Source organism: Trichoderma atroviride, chromosome 6 (genome assembly GCF_020647795.1).
Source record: "Trichoderma atroviride chromosome 6, complete sequence".
Lineage (NCBI taxonomy): Eukaryota > Fungi > Ascomycota > Sordariomycetes > Hypocreales > Hypocreaceae > Trichoderma > Trichoderma atroviride.
In genome coordinates, this window is record NC_089405.1 from 3,341,286 (window position 1) to 3,363,427 (window position 22,142).

Genomic DNA, 22,142 nt, shown 5'->3' on the forward strand with positions numbered 1-22,142 from the left:
CCAATTTCATCTGCCGAACTACAAACTACGTCATTTCTTATGCAACAGCGTAATAAGCGGCTATACGGCCAGTCGAGTGTAGAAAATACCAACAATAGGTTTACTTGATGGCAGCAATGAAAGAGTGCTGAATAGAGGTCTGTGCGGAAATGGAGTTGATCTCCCGTTTCTATACGCAAAACCTGGGGAATGAATGGAGTCTACTCCGGAATTTGACGATTGAGTGGTGAGCGATTCAGTTTGTGATTTCCGGGCGGCGTCACCTACCTTCGCTGTACGCACAATCGTATCGACGTCTATTTCCGCATCACCACTCTCTCCACCAAGAAAAAAAAACTAGCACAATGATCACCATGTGAAGTCTCACTTTCTTTCTTCATCCTGTAAAGCTTCACCTTTGCCATTCCAAATCTTTCAAGATTCCGTGTCCCGGCCCGGCGTTCGGCTCTCCCGGATTCTCTTCCCCCAAATCTTGCTCCGGTCGGGCTCCACCACGATCCCCGAGTCAAGTCCGGCGTGCCAAATCTGCATGCCGTCACCGTCACCAGCCCGGGACCTCGGTAGCAGCCGCCTGAAGCCCGCGAGCTTATGCTTCTCGGGTCAAGTATCGCGAGTTGCGCCCATTCTAAGCCTGGTGTGCTCACCGATAGTGCTGAAAAAGACGTCATATGGCAGGTATGGCAGCATGTTGGCCTGTGATTTCGTCTCATTCAGGTCCACGCCATGATTGAACCGAGACTAGCTTCGTTGTCTCGAGACAACTGCCAGGGTGCTAGACGGCATTAATGGACTGAAGGATTCATTTTCAAGATGCTCAAAAGCCTGTTTGCTCTCAAGATGCATACACAACATCTTTAGCGCTGAGACCGTTAGATCGGGACGACTCGTGTAGCGCAGATCCATCGCTGCTTTGCAAACTTTACCATGCCGCCATAGCCTTATCTTCGTCAGCCTTGTCTTTCGTCCTTCTATTGTGCCAGAGTGGCAATTTTTTCGGGCAGCAGTTGTGCGCTCCGAGCTATAATTCGTAGTCAAAACGCACGATTGCGTGGCATCCCCCTTTTACGACACTCTTCAATCGAAAGTAGCTGACGAACAATTACTGACAACAAGAGCGTAGCCAAGTACCGGCATTTCAAAGCCATTGAGAGCCGCTGCCAAGAAAAGTTCCTGCATACGTCGATCTTACCTAATGCCATCTTGATGCGTGGACTACCAGACGCCCTAAACGGCTAGGACCGTCTATCAAGTGGTCGATATAAGCTCTGATCTAATCGAGATTCTTAGTAATATTACCTATTGGAGCAGTATTTTCTGTGTTTCGTATTCTTTGTCACTCAGCGTCTCTTCTTTCTCCAAGTCTCCTCTTGCAATTGAAGCTGCGTTCTCGTTTCCCCAAAGGCATGTGGCAGAGAAACCATGCCGACGACAAATGATGGCAGCAGAGATTACGTTCCAAAATCCATGTCACCGAGTATATTTCATCAACTATTTGCCATATACTAATGAGGCGTCAAGAAGAGCCACTGAATAGCATCGGGACTCTCGTGCAAGATAGCTACTCAACCTCAACGCTCCACAAAGACCAATGGAATAATGTGAAGCGTGAAATGGGTCGCAAAAACAAAACGTGGGAAGACGCCATCTTGTTGAAACCTTACAGCTCGATTAGGTGCCTAGTTGCTAAGAATTGGTGATGAGCTTACAAAGCCCATATACCAATCAACAGCGTTCCATCACTACGATCATAGCTACGACAACCCAACGCATGTACCAGTTTAGACATGCAAATATTCACTCATCACGCCTTACGATACTGCATTGGTACAGTAGTTGCGAGACTGCATGCGACATCAGCAGTCGTTAGAGTTACCGATGCCGTCACATCTTACGGGTATAACCTCATTTGCAACTCTGAACGTCCAATGGAGTAAACTCGGGGATGGTCTACGGCTCTCCCCGCCTTGCTACCATTACTAGCAAGCAGATGGTTCTCGATAATGATCAGTGCCAGTTCTGCCTCGCGCCAATCGCCTTCCTTTATTGCGCTCTTTTACTGTCATTTCATTTCGTGAGCAGAGTCAGCTTCAATGACACAATCACCATGATAAAGAAAAAGAAAGACATCACGCCCGCAATATACACTCATAGCTCTGCCATCCACGTGATTGATATGCATCAGGCCTCCCCCAAGGCTAAACCGTCTCTCTTTCACTTTCAAGTAGGCCCGTATGCCAGCATCCCATCTCCATACCATTCGGCCCGTTCAATATACCAGTCTGGGTCAGGCCCCGCGCATCAGCTCCAGACTTTTCCGCTAACTCAATGCCGGCAAGATCTTCCACGATTTTCAGGAACATCAACTGATCGCAACGGCTCTTTCCCATATCCTCCAATTACACGATGCCACAGCCAACATCGTAGGTAGCATTGCCTGCGCTGTGTTGTATTGCTTGCCGTCTATCCGTCTTCTAGTCAAAGTCTCGGAAGGTTGCCGCAACCTCAGCTCCCTCCTAGTCTTGGCTACACAACTGACCAGTAATGATTACTGAAGGATTTTCTTCTTTCTCTGGGGGAAACTGCCGCTTGTCAAAAGGAGAGCAGTACCACCCTCGTCTGGCCTCTTATTGGCGGGCTTTTGGTCCCCCGCCAGCCTGTGGGGAGACAAAGTGTCACAAGATATGGGGTAATGCGCACTCCATCTGCTGCTAGTACCGAAGAGTATCTTAGACCCCCCTGGCTCCGAGATGATGCAAAAATGTTAGCGTCGCGGCATTACTCGCACGGCCGAAACGACTGGCAGTTTCTTTGCTTCGATACCGCAAACTTGGGCGAAAATAACCAATAAATGCCGCGACTCCCCGGCCTATAGGGTTGGATGGGCATGGACTATGTATGAGTGGTATAGGTAGACTGATACAGAGCCTCAAATATAGTAGTCGGGAATAGGGACCTCTCAAAGGTAAGTTGCCTTTGCAGGACGCTGTAATTTCCTCGCTGAAACAGCCCCCTCTATCGCGTGTCTTTGGTGCTTCCATGTATATTCCTGACTCGGCAGCTAGATACATGTACGAAATGTAGTCTTCATCTTGGGATATGTCGATAATCTGCTTAGACAATGACCGCCGCGGTTGTGCATCCCAGTAAAACCATCTCGCTGTGCTCTACCTGATTCACTCTCTCCCGCGACATTCCAGCCCAAACCTGCCATGCTCAACATCCCGACATTTCGGATACCAATGAATGCGGGGAGATGCGGAGCCGAAATGCGCGACTGCTGGCTGTGCTGCTTCCATCCTCCATCTCCGCAACTGACAAGGCCTTGAGAAGCGGCCGATTGTGGGGAAGAAAGAAAACAGTCACGCATGCTTGTTTTTTGACTCTTTTCCCCCGTATCCTTGTTTGACAATAAAAACTCCGAGGCATGGCCATTCGCCATTTGGCTGATTACTCATTCTACTCTGCTCGCTCTCATTAATCACTCAAAATGTGCGCAAAACAGAGCAACTTCTATAAACAAACAGCTTCTCTATTTCCTCGCATTATTATATGTTTCAGCATATGGATGTATCAAAATAGATTGTCTTCCGTCAGCCGGTTACAGTGCAGTTGAGCCCTAAAAGAACAGACGGATCTCCCCAGTTCTGCCACCCCATGTCTTCTCCCCCAGTTCAGAGGCCCACCATCCCGAGCCGGGAGGCTACCCAATTAGGCAATTGGATAACTTCTTGGCTTCTTGGCCGCGGGATTGAGCACAACAGCTTGTCTAGTAGCTTTTGAAGGAGCGCTAGGTGCTTATAGTGAAGAGTTTACTTTTTTTAATCTCAGTTGCTCAGGGCAGTAGATGGCTCCATAATGCCCGCACTCTTGAATTACACTCTTGCCTTGTATCACAAGACAGGACGGAGGAAATAGCCCGCCGTTAACCCCACGCTTCTTCCGCTTGCTACGACGAGTCACCTCAGGGGCAAGATGAAGTTGACTAGGGTTAAGGAATAGTAATCGGTAGCATGAAACAGCGTGATGGCATGAAGAAAACACGCAGAGATGGCCAGAGATAAATTGAACAATCATGCCAGCATACGTCCCTCCAGGAAAGGCAAATTCCGCGAACGCCAATTGATGGAACATCTCCACTGTCTCTACGCTCCATCTTGGGCAGAGAAAGAGGTTGCGAATGATTCAGCAGATTTGACGTCTTTTCACCTTCGGTCCGATCTAAATATGCTTTAGACCTTGCCACCGGCCCCCCAGTCGCAAACAGGCAGAAAACGTCGAGATTGATCGGGATCATCGGCGAAGTGGATAATGCCAATGCGAGCGCATAGCCGGCTCTGCTAATCCATGCTTGGCCCTGAGCACGTTCTGTTTTGCGTGTAGTTGACAACCTAGCTACGACTCTTTCGGAACATGCCAGGGAGTGTTGAGGGCTTAGTTAGATTACATGACAGCCGTATGATCCCTCCCATTGCTTCTTGCTCTCGGATGGCCAGACCCGGCCGCCCATGGCAATGTCGAGTACCGCCGAGAACGAGATGAGAGTGCAGCATGCGCGGCATTCCATTACCGCCGGGGTTGCACCTAGATCGGAGCGAGATTCCGCTACGAGGGAGGCAAGACTGAGAGACCCATGGCCAAAATAGAAAGATGACATCGTCGAGTGATGCAGTGGGAGATTCTTGCTATTGAGTTTTGATATAAGAGGCCCTGTCTGCCCCTCGTTCCCCTCGACGAGAATCTCCAAGGTTGTGGCCAAGCAAAGCGGTCTTCCCTAGCCTGTCTTCTCCTCCAAGATGCTGGGCTCTCTTCTCAACCTCGTCATCGCCTCTGCGATTGGCGTCACGGCCCTGCCGAGCAGTGACAAGCTCAACTTTCTGGCTGAGCGCGGTGTCTTTGCGCCTATCGCGACGAGCAACCCTTCGGGCATTTCTGGCGGTACCGTCCAGACTGCGCCGGATGGAGCTCCGGTTTCTTCATTCTTTGCTGGATTGAAGCCTCCGGTAAGAGAGAACCAACTTGAGACTTACAATTGCTCAATAACTGACTCGTTACTTGTAGTACCCAACCAACTCGTGGTGGGCTTCATACGCCGCAACGCCAGGAAACGGCACCGCCTCGGGCCCGTTCCCGTACGAGTCCCAGCTCGACGGCTACGGCATCAACTTTGGCGTCAGCAACAGCCGCCAGTTCGACGGCACGTCCATCAAGCAGCCCACACAGAATGACTGGCGCGCCGGCTTCGTCGAGCACTCGGGCGCCTTTGCCAACCACAAGGCCACGGCGTTTGACACGCACTCGGTGACGGTGCAGTACTTCCAGGGGAGCGCCTCCTTGACGTCGCCTCTGATTCCGGGATCGCCCTACATTACGCTTCAGTACAATGCTGCGACGCCGCTGCTGACGTCGCGGAACGGCGGCATTGCGTCTTTCAACGGACAGTCCATTGCTAACGGACAGAGTGGTGAGTATCCTGTAGCCCCAAGAGCCTGAGGACTATTGACTAACACAGACTCAGTCTCCGCCACCGGCACCGAGTTCACCGTCGTCGACACCACCGGCACAACGTACCTCATCTACGCGCTCTCCTCCATCACCCTCAAGGCCACCGCCACCAACAGCGCCGTCGGCACCATCCAGGCCAGCGGCACCTTCACCGGCGTCCTGCGAGTGGTCAGACTCGTCCAGAGCAGCCACAAGGCTCTCCTCGACCAGTACTCCAGCGTGTACCCGACGGGAGTGAGCCTCGACTACAGCTTCACCACCACGCAGGGCACTCTCATCTTCAACTACGCCACTGTCGGAGCCGGCGCCAACCTGTTGATGTTGACGTGGCCGCACCACCGATTGTCGCTACAGAGCCCCAACTCTCCTCCTACTTCGTCGCTGGGTTATCTTACCACAAAGGTTGGCATACCTAAAAAGTTTCATGAGAAAGATGGAAGATGAGACTGACAATTGAAACATAGGGATGGATGTACCCAACTCTCGGCAACCAGTGGAAGCTGCTGTACAACCTGAGCAGCATCACCTGGAACCCTCCTCGAGCCCTCGACTCTTCCTGCAACTCTGCTGTTATCCAGGGTCTCCAGTACGAAATTGGCCAGCTGAACGTGGCAAACGCGCCTATCCCCAACGAGTTCTACTACTGGGGAGGCACTCTAGCTGCCCAAGCCCGTCTTGCCCTCATTGCGTAAGATCCATTCGAAACTCATCTATGAAATGAACAAGGCTAACCTTTATGCCCGCTACAGTGAAGCCGTAGGACAAACTGCTCTCATTCCCAATGTCACAAACTACCTCAAGGCGTCCTTCAACAACTGGTTTGCCCCTACCACCGGAGCCTTCCCTGCGTACGAAACCTCCTGGGGTGGTGTTGTCGACAAGGCCGGCGCAGCCAACTCTGGCATTGATTTCGGCAACGGTTACTACAACGATCATCACTTCCACTACGGATACTTCCTGACTGTTGCTGCTGTCATTGCCAAGTACGACTCTTCGTGGCTGGCTCAGCACAAGGACTTTATCAACTGGTTTGCTCGGTATGTCTCTTTCTCGAATCTCAAACCAGATGTTTTCTTTTCTAACCAAATAAATAGTGATATCATCAACCCCTCTTCCCAGGACCCCTACTTCCCCGTCACCCGCTGCCGTGACTGGTTCGCAGGCCACTCCTGGGCCTCTGGTATTGCCAACGGAGCCGGCAGCCGTGATCAGGAATCCACCGGCGAGGCCATCAACGGCTACTACGGCGCCCTCCTCTGGGCCACCGTTGCTCTCTCCCAGGACTACGTCAACTACGCCAAGCTGCTCGTTGCGACTGAGCAGCAGGGCGCTCAGGTCTACTGGCACCTGTACCCCCAGCAGAGCTCGACTGATCCCAACAACCCCTACCCCGAGGCCGCCGTCCGAAACTTGGTTACGATGGGCAATGTCGAGGACTGGCAGTCTGGTGCTTGGCTGTTCTGGGGCGCTGAGAAGAGCGAGATTGCGGCTATTCAGATGCTGCCTATTACGCCCATCAACGAGGCGCTGTATGACACTCAGTGGGTGAACAATGTTTGGTCGTATGCTCAAAACGAGATTGTCGACCCAACCATTGCCGATGACTGGTATGTTTTCAAAATTCTTCAATAGCTTCTCATGCGATTATACTAATATCAATGTCAACTTAGGCGATGCGTTTTGATTGCTGCCTACTCCAACGCCAATCCCCAGACTGCCGCTGCCTGGAGCGCCAACCTCACCACCTGGGGTAAGTTCTCCCTTTTCTCTTTTGAAACAAATCTGAAATCAAATCAACTAACATTGCTCCAGGCTCTGGAAACACCTTCTCCAACGAGCTCTTCTTCATCGGCACCCGCCCCAACCCCAGCGGCCAGCCCATTTGCGGCTCCAACTTCCCCCAGAACCCCTACGGCACCTTCAAGATCCAGGCCGCCACCTCCGGCCAATGGGTTGTCTCCTCCACTGCCTCGTCCAACCTCGTTGCCTCTGGCTCTCAGGCCAACGCCGGCGTCTTCGTCAGCTCCTACACGCCCAACGCCGGCAACCTCAAGCTCACCAGCAACAACCAGTTCGTCACCGCTGACTCGTCTGGTAACTTTACCCTTCAGGCTGCTCGTGCCACGGCTTCTTCGTGGGAGGTCTTTACGATTCGCCAGAAGATTGGCGCGGCCAGTGGCGTGTACACCATCAAGGCTGGCAGCAACGGTCAGTGGGTTACACTGGCTGGTGATGGATCTCTGATCAACAATGGCGCCACGGAGTCTTCTGGTGCGGGCTTCAAGTTTGTTGCTTCATAAATTGTGTGATTTATGGTGCGATTTGGCTTGTTGGTGATGGTGATGTGAGAAGAATAAGGTTGATTCGGTCTTGAAGGGCTGTATATGAATTGACGTATATACGATGTACATATCTAGCGATGATTTGGTAGGATAGGATAAAAACGATAACAAAAATAAATTGCTCCTTGAAAGGCAAAAATACATGCTGCTTGAAGCAATCAAGATGCGCCGATGCTACATGGACATGCATCTCAGGTTTCAGTTCATTATCTGCTGCAACATGGAGAACATAAAGCCGTCGATCTTTAAGTCTTCTTGCTCATATGACGGATCTTTGCCCCGTACTGCTTAACGGTCAGTTTAGATCGTAGTAATTATGTTGATGATTCGGACACACCTTGTAAAAAATAAAGGGAACCGGCATAAAAAGCAAAGCAATGCCGCCAAGGAGCGAGTTGCCTGGGCCAATGCCGAGTTGAGAGAAAAGCTGGCGCGCCTTCAACATGCCTCGCGTCAGTGACAGAAAACAAGATACAAGCGCTCTATTACTCACAAAAAGTGGAAAAGAAGCACCAAACGAAGCGCGAAACAGTGCAGACCCTGAGAATATGGACGCGGCGTATCTGGGATATGAGATGCCTAGATAGTTGAGCAGTGAGTTAAACAGCGTGACCACGCCAACAGAGAAGAAGCCGGATCCAATAATGGGCACAATCCAGTGGATATCCGCTCGAGATGTCCACCCAAACCAGAAGAGGCAGATTGGAAGGGCGATGCATCCTAAAAACGTCGGAGGAAGGATCATCTCTGGCGTAAATCCCGGCTCGTTGACTTTTGTGGCAATGTGAGTTTTGATCCATAGTAGAAAGAAGGCCAGTGAGATGAGAGCGAAAACGAAAATGCCCAGGAATACTAGACCCTGCTCGCCTTGGTTGAAGCCGTATATGCCGCCGAATACGATGGGAAACGACTCAAACCAGATGAATAACACACCATACAGGAGACCGGCGTACGAGTTCATAAGCAGAACTACAGGCTCGGAGAAGGTCAAAGTAAAAGCCCTGCCAAGGACGATCAGATGATCTCTTGCCGTATAATGTGCGGCGTCAATCTCGGACTGGCTCCTGAGTCGGCTGTTTCCAGTCACCTTCCTCAACCTCTTAGCTCTCTTGTAGAGTATGTTGTCTGCGCTGGTCTCAGGGAAGAAGAAGAACATTGCGGCTAGGACAACTGTGCAAAGCCATGTGATGACCCATATGGTCCAGCGCCATCCTTTAGCTGGGGCTAGATATCCACCAATGATGGGACCGAAAACAGGGCCGCAGAAACCAGCTGTTCCCCAAATACAGAACAAGTACGAGGCGAGCGAGGGGTCGTATAGGTCGGTAATCGTACCAGCACCAGTTGATAGGCATGGACTGCCGCAGAAGCCCGTCACCCAGCGAAAGACGAGAAAGACTGCAATGTTTGGGGCAAAGCCGACGGGAAGCTGGAATAGGATGAAGGCGAAGAGGGTCCAGAAGAAGATGCCGCTACGTCCAATTTTTGGCATTTCGGATAAAGGAGACCATAGCATAGGGCCGAAGCCATATCCACTGATGGCAACGAAAAGGAGAGGTTAGCGGGGGGTGATTATGATTTGAGATCTGACATGGGGTTTAGTTGACTTACAGAGTGAAGAGAGAGAGCCCTAGAGTGGCTACAATTTCGCTGACTCCGAATTCTGCCATGACACCCTGTTCACCTGGTGCATAGATGGAACTTGCCATGTAGACGGCAAAATTGAGGACGCAAAGTTGAAAAATCATGAGATTTTTCCATCTTAATGGCCAGTTCCGAGGATTCTACAAGCCGAATTTGTATTAGAGCTGTATAATTATGTGGATGAATTTTGTAGAGGCTGGAGGTGAAATGACTTACCTCGGGGTCATCAGGCCCGTACCACTCTACAAGCAGGATCTCCTGTTCGCCATCATGAAGTGTAGTATTCTCCAGGGCACCATTTTCGGTGTTCTCATTTTTGCTCAGACCTTTGTCAGAGCCGTTCATATGCTGGGATGCATCTTGGCGAAGGAATTTCTTCCATAGCAATGGGTCAACCTCGTCGGGATACTGGAAGGCCTTATTGCCAGAAAGAAGGCGTACTAGTTGACCAAAGGTAGTAGTATGAAACTGGAACGCCATCTTGTATAAGAAGCAGACAAGATTGTTCTAGGGAAGGAAAGGAGCAGATGGAGAAATTGATTGATTATTGCTTGTCAATGATGAGGATCATGATGATTGTAGAGGATATTGGAGTGATGAAGCACATTTTATTATTTTGTAAAGGAAGTTATCTAGTAATTATAGCACATGAGGTTGTAGATACCTTGTTGAAAGAACAACTGGTGAACGATCACCTAGTCCGGGGCTAAGTGTAAAAGCCGCTGGTTGAGTTTCCAGATTGGCAGAGCGGATATTATGCATAGCCGGGGCCTATTTCTTGTTGACAACTGTTTAATCACTGCCCGTCTGTCTTTCAATGGAGACAGACGTATTATACTTTTTTTAAACGTAATAAGCTCTTCAGCGATGATATTAAAGAAAGAAAGAGATGTTCAGCAGTAGTATTAGCATAACTGAGTAAAATTTGTTGTTTTTGGTGACATCTTATCATCTTTGATCGAGATTTCTTTCTTTGTTAATTTGTAGTATTTTGTTTGGATCAAAGCAAAAGTTTTTAAACGTCTTTTTATTCTTTGACCATCTTATAAAAATTTTAATACATAAGATCTTTCTAAAAACATTGCACGATTATGGTAACTGGCCTGTTACAGTTTCGAGATGGCAAGTCACATATTTTGCACACCCACTATGGCGTTCTCGGAACTTAACAGATAGGCTGAAAGATGCCTCAATATTTATGCTATTTTTACAATAGATAGAGTAGGTTTATTTGGTCGGCGCGATGCTCAGCAGGCACAAGAAATTTGATGATCCAGTAAGTCTCGTTGGGTATTGGACCAAAGTGCGACAAACTTCCTTGTACATAGGCAGAGAGGCAATATGGAAAGGGGAAAAGGAAAAGGGGAGGGAGAGGGGGGATTCATGCATGGCGTACATCCTGCCGGCAGATATGACGTAAGTTGAACTAGCTGTTACAGGACGAACATTGCTTTAGAGAGAATATCAGACGATTAACCCGTCTTCATTTGGTTCCAACCATTAGTAGTTTATAGAAATACCTACCGGCGGAGAGTATACTAGTATGGGTGAAGGTGAAGCTACTGCGGCAACATGAAAATTACTGTGCTCATCTTCACTTTTGCGGACCCACTGTATAAGGATCGCAACCTCCCTAGGGATGTGGATGGGATACAACTCTGAACCACGAAAACTCCCCGCAATGAGCTTTGGATTCTTCAAAAAGTATAGTTCGTGCGTGGTGCAAGACAAACTATTCAGTGACTTGTGAAATCTTATTAGTTAGAGGGCCTGAATTGCGGGCTTATACGACAAGAGAAGGATTGGAGTTAACGGACGTAGCGGACATTAGTCACATAGCTCCGGGCCTGGGTCCAAGAGTCAAGTATCTCACGTTTGTATTCTCGCCCAGGACGCAGTAATTCTAGAATAAACTCATTCAAAATACAGTATATACATGTAGTATGCGAGCTAATTGTCATACTTGTGTTGTTGTCATTGGTGTTGTCTTTTAAAAAAGTTGAATTTAGTGTCTGGCCTACCAGATTCGAAAACAGTGAAGTTTGCGTAGTTTACAACCATCGCTTATCGGGTTGCTGAGCATATACATACATGGATACATGCCTACGCAGAAGAGAGCTACAATACCTACATCTTGATAAGTCTCACGATAGAGCCAATCCTACCGCGCGGGTCATTTATTAGAGGCCTGCGCTTACGCCTTGAGCCGCCATGAATACGCTAAGTCCCCTGTCGTCTATTTCATCATACCTCCACTGGTAGGTACTTGGCGAAAAAGGAGTTGAGATAATCGCGCGCGCCGTTTAAGACTCAACTTCGTGACTCACTCAACACCAACCAAAACACCAACACCAGCACCATATATCACAATGGCTGCTGCAGTGAGCGCCTCTCTCGCTGAACCGGCCCAGGGGCCCCAGGGTATCAACCTTTACTCTCGTTTTGCTCTTGCCGGCGCCCTGGGATGCTCCATTACTCATGGCGCCTTTACTCCTGTCGATGTGTACGCTGCTGCGGCCTTATTGAGCCATACTCGCTAATGGACTGACTAACCTACTGGATATACAGCGTTAAAACGAGGATTCAACTTGAGCCTACTGTTTACAACCGTGGCATGATTGGTGGTTTCCAGCAGGTTATCCGGAATGAGGGCGCTGGCGCCCTTTTGACTGGCTTCGGCCCGACATTTGCAGGATACTTCATCCAGGGAGCCTTCAAGTTCGGTGGCTACGAATTTTTTAAGCAGCAGTCGATTGACTTTCTCGGCATCGAAACTGCCCGCAAGAACAGGGCTGCTGTCTACTCAGTCTCCGCTGCTTCGGCTGAGTTCTTCGCCTCCATCGCTCTTAGTCCGCTTGAGGCAACCCGCATCCGTCTCGTTTCGACCCCTGGCTTTGCCACAGGCTTGGTCAGTGGATTCAGCAAGATTCTAACACAGGAGGGCATCGGAGCTTTTTACTCTGGATTTGTCCCCATCTTGTTCAAGCAGTATGTCATCTAAGCCCCGCCGTTATCTGATATTGACACGGTTACGCAGGGTCCCTTATACCGTCACCAAGTTTGTTGCTTTTGAGAAGGTTTCTGAAGCAATCTTCTCGCAAGTGGATAAGTCTACGTTGTCGAATGGTGCCCAGACGGCTGTCAACTTGGGATCCGGTCTTATTGCTGGCTTCGCTGCTGCGATCGTTTCTCAGCCGGCTGATACCATGCTGTCCAAGGTCAATAAGACCAAGGGCCTGCCGGATGAGGGCATCATCTCCCGCCTCGCCAAGATTGCAGGAGAACTTGGCGTCCGCGGTTCTTTCGCTGGTCTTCCCACTCGTCTGTTCATGGTTGGCGGTCTCACAGCTGGACAGTTCGCTATCTATGGCGATATCAAGAAGGCTCTCGGTAAGTCTTTTCGCGTTTTCCCCTTTCTTCTAATTCTTTGAGAAAGAAAAAGCAGAAGAAAATAGAAGCATGTAAAAATGTAGGACGAACAGTACTGACGATCCATTTGTTTCTAGGCGCCACTAAAAGTGTTGAGATTGCTAAATAAGTGAGTGACAAATCGGTTCAACATTGGCGTATGATCGTGAGGATAACCTTGGACACATCGGACTACTCCAAGACGATCAACTGTAAGATAATTGCGTGAACGAAGATGCTTGGCCTAGAATTAAAACGCGGCATAGAGATTTTTACTCATACCAGGTACCTAGACATAGACATTTTTTACAACTAAATCCACTCTACAACAATATTCGAGAATGCAGTACCAAATCGACCTGAAAACTTCAATTCAAATTGCCTCTTATCATAATGGAAGGCACAATAACATACATGTAGCATTCGTTCGCATCTAATAATGCTTAACTTAGTGGATCTAAATTCAGATACTAGTCAAACGTGTTGCTGATAACATTAAGTGACTGCTCTAGTCCTTCAAAATCCCAGATCCTCCAAATAATCAAGGCCACTTTCAAAATTGCCAGATCTATAAGGCTTCCACTGAGCCCTATCAGATTCCCATTGCTCATTTGCAAGTCGGTCAGTCTTGTCTCTCTCCTCATCCGGGTCTTCCTCCGGGTCTCCTGGCAGGCGAACACCCTGAGCAAATCGGAACAACTTATTCTTATCCCACATTTCTTTAACGAGGCGCAACTCTTCCCAATTGTCGCCGAAATAAGCCTTCTCGAAAGACTTTGTTGGAAAGTCGCGGTCGGGAAAGTTGACAAAAGCAGCCTCTCCTTTAAGAGAGAGCGGCCTCAGAGCTGTCTTGACTTTGGCCAGGAAAAATCTCATGTCTTTTTCCATCCACTTGTCCATCCATTCCACCGTGACATATGTGTGGAAAACGGCTTCGCGCCAGAAAAATGCGGAGTCGGTTGGCTTCTTTTCTGTTGCCTTGCCGCCAGAATGAATCCAGGTGACGAGGAAGTTTACTTCCTCTCCAGCAAACTCCTGTCGAAATTCTTTCATCAAGTTGCTAATCGCGCTAGTGACATTTTTAATATTTTCTTCATCATCATTCCTGAACACAAAGGAGCTGTAAAGTTCATAGGATTGATTGGTTGGATAGGATCGTTCAGTCTCCTCCAGCCATTGATTCACAAGAGTCTCGTAAAGAAAGCGCGTCGATTTCTCGGGTAGTGCTCTTCGCTTGAGTTGAGTTTTGAGCTTTTCGTGCTCGACGTACTTATTGATAACCCTCTCGTACTTAAGTCTGCTGCCATCAAATGAAATGTTGAACCGAATTGCATCTTCTTTTTTATTCTGGCGGAGATCACACGCCCAGGTACTGTCGATAGTGATACTATTGGGCCAATTGGTTGTGTAGAATTTGTTCATCGTGTCAATGACTTCCTGGGATGGTCCATCTTTACCTAGCAACCATTGGTACCTACCTGCGACTACCGTCCCTTCAAGGTTTTGTAGTTTCTGAACTTTTAGCTTCATCTGGACCACAACACCAAAGTTACCGCCGCCTGCTCCCTGGAGAGCCCAAAAGAGCTTTCCCTCTCTGGAGTTCCTATCGTCACTCTCCTTAACTGTCACCAAATTCCCATCCGCTGTAACTACCGTCGCTTCGGCTAAAGTATCGCAGCCCATTCCAAAGCTTCGGGTAAAAGGTCCAAGACCTCCCCCGAGAATAAATCCGCTCACTCCTACAGTAGGACAGCGTCCGCCGTTTATAATGTGTCCGTTATGTCTCCCATTTATGAGTGTCTCATAGACCCGACCCCATTGGCAGCCGGCATCCATAGTGACAATATTGGAATTCATATCAAGATTGACGCCCCTCATTCTTCTTAGGTCAAGCGAGACGCCTTTCATGGCAGTGGAGTGACCCGCATAAGAGTGACCATTGCACTTGATAGTGAGATCGATATTCTTTGACGCTGCTTCTCTAACGATAGCCTGAACGTGCTTTGCCGATTCTGGCTGAACCACGCAATCGGGTCTGGAGAAGCGAAATAGACGGTTCGAAGTCGCGATTGCACGGTCGTACTCGGCCTGTCCAGGCTCAAGGACTGGGACATCCAATGATTTGAAGAGCTGTGCCGCCTTCGAGCTAAGCAAGCGTAGGGAAGCCCGCATACTGAGATCGATACATGTGTAAGCATATACTCGAAGTAATTCTGAACGATGTGAATGCTAATCTCAGCTAAGGCGCAGAAGAGTTATATCGTTCATATTCTCGTACAATCAATATTAAAAACCCGCATACATTTCATATTCTCCCTTGCACGCGCGGCTTAAACGGATACAGGATGTGAGCTTTGACAAATCATTGAGAGCAGGCACGCGCATCGACCACCACCATTTGCTTTCAGCTGGCTTCAAAAGCCCATGAGCAAGAATATGCACCTCTTCTTGGTTAGCAACAGTTTCCATTAAAACGTTTCAACATTTAATTGGATAGATCAAAGCAACCTGCGGCAGCCCGCGGCAACTGAAGCCGCAATGGTGCCCGACACAGCCCTTTACTTCGTAAAGGTTCCCTCATATGCATGATTTGAACCAATGGAGAGGAAGTGGGCTTTTTGAACATCGTTGATAGGATAGGAATGCATATTAGTTTCTTATAGTGCCATTTTCAGCTGCCTTCTATAAATCCAAAGAACAGAATGTGCGTCTTTGTTTGGCCAAAGGCCTACCCCGCTGGCTATGACTTTGGAGTTCATAAATTCAATTGGATATACACAATCACGCTGCAGACAGCTTGAGCCGCAATACTGCCCAACACAGTGTCTTGTAAGATCCACTGTACTGTAAGCTCCCATCGGCCGGTAGTAAGCTCGGAGTCCTTGTATCGGCAGCTTATAAGTGTCAAAATTTCCCACGAGAAATAAAGAGCAATTAAGTCAACAAGCACGCAATTGTTGGGATTTTTTGAATACTTTGTTTAACAATTTTCGGGCCATCATCATGTCAATCCACGAGGATGCTAAACAGGGGATTTTGGTCGGAAATGTCCTTGACAGTTACATCAAGAACAACCAAGATATCCTTGAGGAGCAGAACTCTGAGTCGGGTTTGACACCACTGGCGATAGCCGTTACTGAAGGATTCCCGGACGAAGTTGAAGAACTCCTTGAAAAAGGGGCCAAGGCTGATGGCCTCTCTAGAGATAAAGAGACCCCCCTTCTCCTCGCTGCATGGAAGGCCAAAAAAGAACGGGCGCGACTCATCCAGCTACTGCTTAAAAAGATTCCTCCGAGTTCTGTTGATTCGACCTGTGATGTTGCGGGTTTGAAGACGCCATTAATGTTCGCAATTGAAAACAAAGATCTTGAATCAATTAGACTATTGCGAAAAGCCAAAGCTTCCGTGGATATAAAGAATAAAGAGGGATTCACAGCAGAGCAGATGGCTAGGTATACAAATAATCCTGCCATCTCTCTTGCACTTGACGTGAACGAAGAAAAAGCAGCCATTGGATTACTCGCTTCCAAGGTTGTTGATTTATTGCTCTACATTGTTGATTGGGTGAAAAAGACTGTGAAGGGGGCTCTCTTCATGGTACCAAAAGCAAATGCGGAGTCAAACGAAGATATAGACAAAGTGAGTGGAGTTCATGGGTCAGTCAATGATGAATTGGTGTATTAATTTGGAAAACAAGATAATAAATGAAGGCGAAGAGCCGACGCAAGAAGAATTTGTGGAAAATATTGGCCAATATCTTGAGAACCGCCAACTCCTAGAACGTTTCTTCAAGGGGAAGAAAGACTTTATCCAGAACTTTGCTAAGAAAGTTGCGAGCCTGGAGGAAAGTTCTGCCAACGATCTCGGGGGTAAAGAGCTACTGCAAAAAAGGATCCAAGTATCCTTATACCAGCAAGTCATCTACTGTGGCAAGTTATCCTAAAACACCAAACCGGTGCTTCACGTACCATCTTTTGTCTGACCGCGATGTCTACAGATGATAGCACCTCAATGAAGCGCGAAGGGCGCTGGGAAAGCCAGAAAGAACTCATCCAGCGCATCACTCAGGTGACCACCTTGGTTCTCCCAGAGGGCGAGGGTGTTGCACTGCGCTTTATTAATAGAGACGTTGACAATGCTACCAACCTGACTATTGAGGGAATTAGGGATATCCTGAAGCCCATGACCTGGCAGCCTGGCGGCGACACCCCCATTGGAACAAACCTACAGTCCAAGATTCTCCAACCGCTAGTATATGAAAAGATCAAGAACGGGACACTTGAGCGACCGCTACTGATTATTATTATTACTGATGGCATGCCAGAGCCTGAAGATTCGTCCATGCTTGTTAATGTCATTCTAGAATGCGAACGGCGGCTACAGAAAAACGATTACCCTCCTCAAAGTATGTTACATATAAGCCTTTGCGTCTTTCGTCTTATTTATTTTCGACTAATAATTTTAATAATAGCTGTGAAGTTTATGATTGGTCAGATAGGGACAGCAAAGTCTGCTACAAAATTTCTAGACTCCCTTAGAAATAATCAAGACCTTTCCCGAACAACATTCGTCACTTCAGGTAGGCTTTTCAAACAATATCGCATATGTGCTTAGCATCTATACTAACTTTTCTTAGAGAGGCTAGACGAAAAGTTTTCAGAGTATAAGGCCAATGAGAAGAATGTTGATCAATGGGTAAGACTTCCACGCTGTCTCTTTTACTGTTCTCCCACTGCACTAAATGTTACTAATGTTAATATCTCTAGTTGATTGAAACATTATTTTCGCCTTTCCAGAATTACTAATTTGGAGAGATAACAAGATTTTTGATTCACTAGTTTGTCTCGTTGAGAGGGAATCGCGCACTCAAGAAGATCATCTTATCAAAAAGTATATTAAATTGCATTCCAAGATGCTCTTCTATTGTCATACTTTATTTTAGGCCCGGTTACTTTCTGAAGTATACAAGAACTCTAATGACATTAAATTCTGCATCTCCAGTGCTGGCTACTATTCTTTCTCCTCTTCATATTGCTGGAGCATACGCGATCCCTTCATTCAACATAATAATTATATTGGGTCTATCGGTCGCGTCAATAGATTAGGCCACTTGAGATTGAATTGGCGGAAAGTTTAGGCCGGTCCGAAATACAGGAGCCAGTGATGCTTCAAATTTTCCATCAATTAAGGCTGTGTGTGCTGGCTGCGCCTGCATGGCGAGTTACACCAAGGCGACCCTCCTGGAGCTTTTCACCAATGGCAGTTGTCCTCCAACTCAGCCCCCAAGTCTGCCTAACAATGCCACATTGTTGCCCAGCCTGCTATAGATGAAATGTCGGTCAAGAGAATTGGGCAGTAATTCTCATAGCCAGGGTTCGGATTTGTTGAGAATCTTCTCATGGTACATGTTGCATTATTTATATCTCTTCACTTGCCTAATACAACGTCGGTACGACTAATATTCAATCTGAAGCTCTTCATTTAGACGAGCAAAGCAGATTGGCAGGGAATTATGGCGACGGTGCCTGATCTCACCCCCATCCAGCTGGCATTTACGGAAGCCGTTCGCCAGTTCAAGTCCAAGCTCAAGAACGATCAATTGTACGCTGATATTCTGAAAACAAAATCCATCGACGAGGTCTATGATAAGACGGATGCGCTTCAAATTGAGCTAGGGAAACAGGGACGAATTCGAAACCTCTCGAAGATTAGACCTTTTCTTGAAGGGCTCCGAAGCTATGCAGACGTTATCGATACCTTCATCCAAGTCAAGCCTGATGTGCTTGCGCTTATTTGGGGTCCAATCAAGTTGCTTATTCAATGGACGGCTTCACTAACCCAGTCCATGGACGCCATTATCAATACAGCAGCCGAAATCGGTAGCTTGTTGCCCGATTTCAAACTCATGGCTACAATGTTCGGCCACAATGAACACATAAAGGACGTCCTCGTCCTCTTTTTTCGAGATATTCTTGATTTTTATGCTGTGACTTTGAAGTTTTTTGCCTCGCCTCGTACGTCACAAGCCTAGTGTAAAGGTAGCAAAAGTGAGCTGACGGCTAAATAACAGACTGGCGATTCATGTTCGAAGCCTTATGGCCATCACAAAAAGACAGAATAAAACTCATAATCGATAACATCGGGCGAAGCACAAATTTAATGAGAACTAAAGTTAGCTTAGAGCACATTCGAGAAGAGCGTGAGCACAGACAGCGTGCTTCTGATCATTATGAATCGACGAAAAAGAGTAGCACGCGCCAAGAATATAATATCATCAAGACTGATATATCTCCCAAATCATATGCCGCTGATCTGTATCGGATACGAGGCCAAGTCTGTGCCGAAACGGGAAGTTGGCTGAAGCAAGACAGTGGTTTTAAGAAGTGGCTGGATGTAGAGGATGACTCAAGAAAAATACTATGGCTTTGCGGTATCCCAGGAGCAGGTTTGCAAAATCAATTCCTTCACTGTTGCTCTAATAGACGATACTAAAGGCTGCATAGGGAAAACTCACCTAGCCAGTGTGGCCATCGACTACGCTACATCGACCAAGACTATATTCGCTTTCATCAGTCATACCGACAAAAACAATACTTCCGCCCTGTCAATTATGCATTCCTTAATATTTCAGTTGACTTCAGAAGATGAATTTCTTCAAGCGGTTCTTTGCGGTTTAAGTAGAAAGCGGTTAAACGATAGCCTTGATGTTGCTGTTGGAGTTATTCAGACGCTACTTAACTCTACCGATCCGATTAGCATCATAGTTGACGGAGTTGATGAGATTGATAGCTTCGAGCGAGAGAAACTCTTAAAGAACCTCCGTGACATAACTACGGTTTGCAAGAAGACTCGATTGTTGATAAGCAGTCGCGCTGAACACGATATCTCAACAATTCTAAGCCCAATATCATCAACGATTCGGGTGGATACACACAATACGGAAAGTATCCAAATATTCATCGATAACTGGGCGGAACATTGGTTCTCAGCTCGTGACTTTTTACCAGCAGACAAATCCGAGATTGAAGACCTCTTTAAACCGCTTGCTTTAAAAGCAAAAGGTATTTTTCACGCTCGCACTGCTAGCGGCTCTCGTTTACTGTTTAACAGGGATGTTTCTGTACGCCAAGATTATGCTAAGCAGCATAGAAGAACTAGATAATTTGCATGAGATTCGCAACGAGCTCAAACTACTTCCAGAGAGCCTGGATGAAGCGTATGGACCCCCGATAGTTATAAAAACGCGGAAAGCTGATAGATTATTAGATATGAGAGAGTTTTACGCAAAAATTGAGAGCAAGTCTAATCTTATTAAAAGGAAGTGTAGGCTTATTCTCGGTTGGATCAGCTGCTCACCTACCCCTCTGACATTACCAGAGTTGGAGCAGGCTCTAGTAGTGGCCATCAGTGGTACATACAGAGTTTCCTCACGACTGAACCTCATTCGCCTTTGTGGTCCCATAATTGAGGTTGTGGGCGATCACCTTCAGTTTGTACATTTCACTGTCAAAGAGTGAGTTTTCAGCTCATCGCTCTAGAAATTTCTGCTAACCGCTATCGCATTAGATATATTCACAGTCGCCATAGGATCGAATATTACATCGACCCAATCGAAGCGACCTTGAGCCTTACAATTTGCTGCGTACGATACCTGTGCCAGGATCATCACTCTCCTGATATCAGCAGTGAAGACGTCCAGATTGGCATAGAGATGGGCAACTACAGACTGCATTATTACGCGGCAGAAACCTGGCTAAGTCTGATCGTCCAATATCTGCGCTTGACTCCATCTAAAGACATATCGGAAGAGTTGATCGCGGCCCTAATCAAGTTACGCAAAGACCGAGGCAAGCAAGAATATTATGGACACACAGAATTGAAGGAGCAGCAGTATCCATGGCAACTACAGAGGATTGAATGTCACGATCCGAACCTCTTCAGATTCCTTCAGAGTTTTGCACAATTCCAGCAGAAATGCTCAATGTCCCTCTACAGTCTCGAAGAAGGTGAAAAATCCTGCTTCCTCGTATTCCTGACTGTACATTAACATTTTGCTTAGACCATTATTGGGACAATCTAAATCCCATTACTACATCAACTATTTCAAAGATGCTGTACACACAATTTGACCAATATCAGTGTGACCCGCAGCAGCATCCTGATCAATGCTTGTGCTCAACCCTGAGTTGGCATTACGGCCAACGATTGTACAAATGCGACTTCTTGTCTTGCTCATTTTACCAACATGGATTCGAAACACCATCTCTCAGAGACTCGCACAAAAAATGCCATGATGTCGCTTGGAAATGCGATGTTCCATCATGCCATTACTCGAAAGTCGGGTTTCTATCCAAAGCTATGAGAGACAAGCACTTGAACTTCCATAATGCAGAATCCCAAGCCGATCAGCCGAGTAATGAGGCACTGCTGCTCAATCTAGATTCCGATGATCTTCAACCTTTACTGTTCGACCTTGTTTCAGCTGACGACGTAAAATTTGTCGAAAAGCTATCACCCTTTTTCGAACAGCTTCCGGACGATCACAAGAAGAAATTGCTGAAACTTGTTGGACGGTTCGGATCTACAGCAATGGCGAAGTTGATATATGAACAAGCTGGGGAATACCTCAGTATCGACATGTTGCATCGGTTTATGATCGCTTGCATAAATGGCCAAAAGATCGACTTCTTGACTTTTTTAATGTCGGGCAATGGTAGCAAAGTTACACAAAGACTCAAAGATGAAGCTTCCTGGAATCAAATTTGTGAGCTTCTGTATCGTTCTGTTGCAACAGGATCGATGGAACTGACTCGGATGGTTGATCATTTTGTGGTTGAATACTATGTGGAAAAACAAAAGCCTCCTGTGTTCGCATATATGGGTCTAAAAATGATCGAAGCAACTGCAAGATGCTCAGATCGGGAAGAGTATCTTATCAACGCATGGTCAACCCATGGCATTGCCAATCTCCCGTCGGCGAAAATTTCCGGCTTACTAAATTGTATTGCGTTAACAACAAGTTCTATTCGCCTTGCGCAAGTATTACTCCAACACGGCGCCACCGTGGATTGGCGGCAGAGTACAAAACATCCGACGGCACTCTATTTGGCCGCTCTCACTGACTCTGCTGAATCTGCAAATTACATGAAATTTCTCTTGTATGAAGGGGCGAACCCGAAAGTTCAGAAAGATATTAGTGATAAGAGTGGTTCTGGAAATATATCAAAGTGGCTTGGAGTGTCTTGG

General features: G+C 47.3%; 7 protein-coding genes across 7 annotated transcripts; 5 read left to right on the forward strand and 2 right to left on the reverse strand.

Moving 5' to 3' along the window:
* Nucleotides 1-4,793: 4,793 nt before the first annotated feature.
* Nucleotides 4,794-7,950, forward strand: TrAtP1_011729 (uncharacterized protein; the record flags this gene model as incomplete). Its single annotated transcript, XM_066115234.1, has 8 exons — nt 4,794-5,000; nt 5,059-5,461; nt 5,516-5,904; nt 5,967-6,190; nt 6,252-6,539; nt 6,597-7,109; nt 7,173-7,252; nt 7,315-7,950. 8 exons carry the CDS (start codon nt 4,794-4,796, stop codon nt 7,800-7,802), a joined length of 2,592 nt encoding a protein of 863 aa, XP_065971332.1. The 3' UTR covers nt 7,803-7,950.
* A 139-nt stretch (nt 7,951-8,089) lies between these two features.
* Nucleotides 8,090-9,968, reverse strand: TrAtP1_011730 (uncharacterized protein; the record flags this gene model as incomplete). The annotated part of the gene is made up of 5 exons (XM_014084814.2): nt 8,090-8,128; nt 8,182-8,280; nt 8,338-9,379; nt 9,456-9,628; nt 9,705-9,968. The coding sequence occupies 5 exons, from the start codon at nt 9,966-9,968 to the stop codon at nt 8,090-8,092; spliced, it is 1,617 nt and encodes a 538-aa protein (XP_013940289.2).
* A 1,442-nt stretch (nt 9,969-11,410) lies between these two features.
* On the forward strand, nt 11,411-13,379 carry TrAtP1_011731 (uncharacterized protein). The gene is made up of 4 exons (XM_066115235.1): nt 11,411-11,991; nt 12,057-12,476; nt 12,526-12,878; nt 12,995-13,379. Exons 1-4 carry the CDS (start codon nt 11,858-11,860, stop codon nt 13,024-13,026), a joined length of 939 nt encoding a protein of 312 aa, XP_065971333.1. The 5' UTR covers nt 11,411-11,857; the 3' UTR covers nt 13,027-13,379.
* On the reverse strand, nt 13,379-15,068 carry TrAtP1_011732 (uncharacterized protein; the record flags this gene model as incomplete). Its single annotated transcript, XM_014083279.2, has 1 exon — nt 13,379-15,068. The coding sequence occupies one exon, from the start codon at nt 15,066-15,068 to the stop codon at nt 13,413-13,415; it is 1,656 nt and encodes a 551-aa protein (XP_013938754.2). The 3' UTR covers nt 13,379-13,412.
* A 772-nt stretch (nt 15,069-15,840) lies between these two features.
* On the forward strand, nt 15,841-17,701 carry TrAtP1_011733 (uncharacterized protein; the record flags this gene model as incomplete). Its single annotated transcript, XM_066115236.1, has 6 exons — nt 15,841-16,535; nt 16,594-16,825; nt 16,894-17,301; nt 17,368-17,475; nt 17,533-17,591; nt 17,663-17,701. Exons 1-6 carry the CDS (start codon nt 15,900-15,902, stop codon nt 17,699-17,701), a joined length of 1,482 nt encoding a protein of 493 aa, XP_065971334.1. The 5' UTR covers nt 15,841-15,899.
* Nucleotides 17,702-18,274: 573 nt separating this feature from the next.
* On the forward strand, nt 18,275-20,058 carry TrAtP1_011734 (uncharacterized protein; the record flags this gene model as incomplete). The annotated part of the gene is made up of 3 exons (XM_066115237.1): nt 18,275-18,910; nt 18,967-19,341; nt 19,400-20,058. The coding sequence occupies exons 1-3, from the start codon at nt 18,409-18,411 to the stop codon at nt 20,056-20,058; spliced, it is 1,536 nt and encodes a 511-aa protein (XP_065971335.1). The 5' UTR covers nt 18,275-18,408.
* A 5-nt stretch (nt 20,059-20,063) lies between these two features.
* Nucleotides 20,064-21,313, forward strand: TrAtP1_011735 (uncharacterized protein; the record flags this gene model as incomplete). Its single annotated transcript, XM_066115238.1, has 5 exons — nt 20,064-20,112; nt 20,163-20,409; nt 20,463-20,902; nt 20,956-21,067; nt 21,289-21,313. The coding sequence occupies 5 exons, from the start codon at nt 20,064-20,066 to the stop codon at nt 21,311-21,313; spliced, it is 873 nt and encodes a 290-aa protein (XP_065971336.1).
* Nucleotides 21,314-22,142: the final 829 nt, after the last annotated feature.

Coding starts and splice junctions, on each gene's coding strand:
- TrAtP1_011731 (XM_066115235.1), top strand. CDS start 11,858: ATGGCTGCTGCAGTGAGCGCCTCTCTCGCTGAACCGGCCCAGGGGCCC. Junction 11,992..12,056: donor GCCTTTACTCCTGTCGATGT/GTACGCTGCTGC, acceptor CTGGATATACAG/CGTTAAAACGAGGATTCAAC. Junction 12,477..12,525: donor GTCCCCATCTTGTTCAAGCA/GTATGTCATCTA, acceptor ACGGTTACGCAG/GGTCCCTTATACCGTCACCA.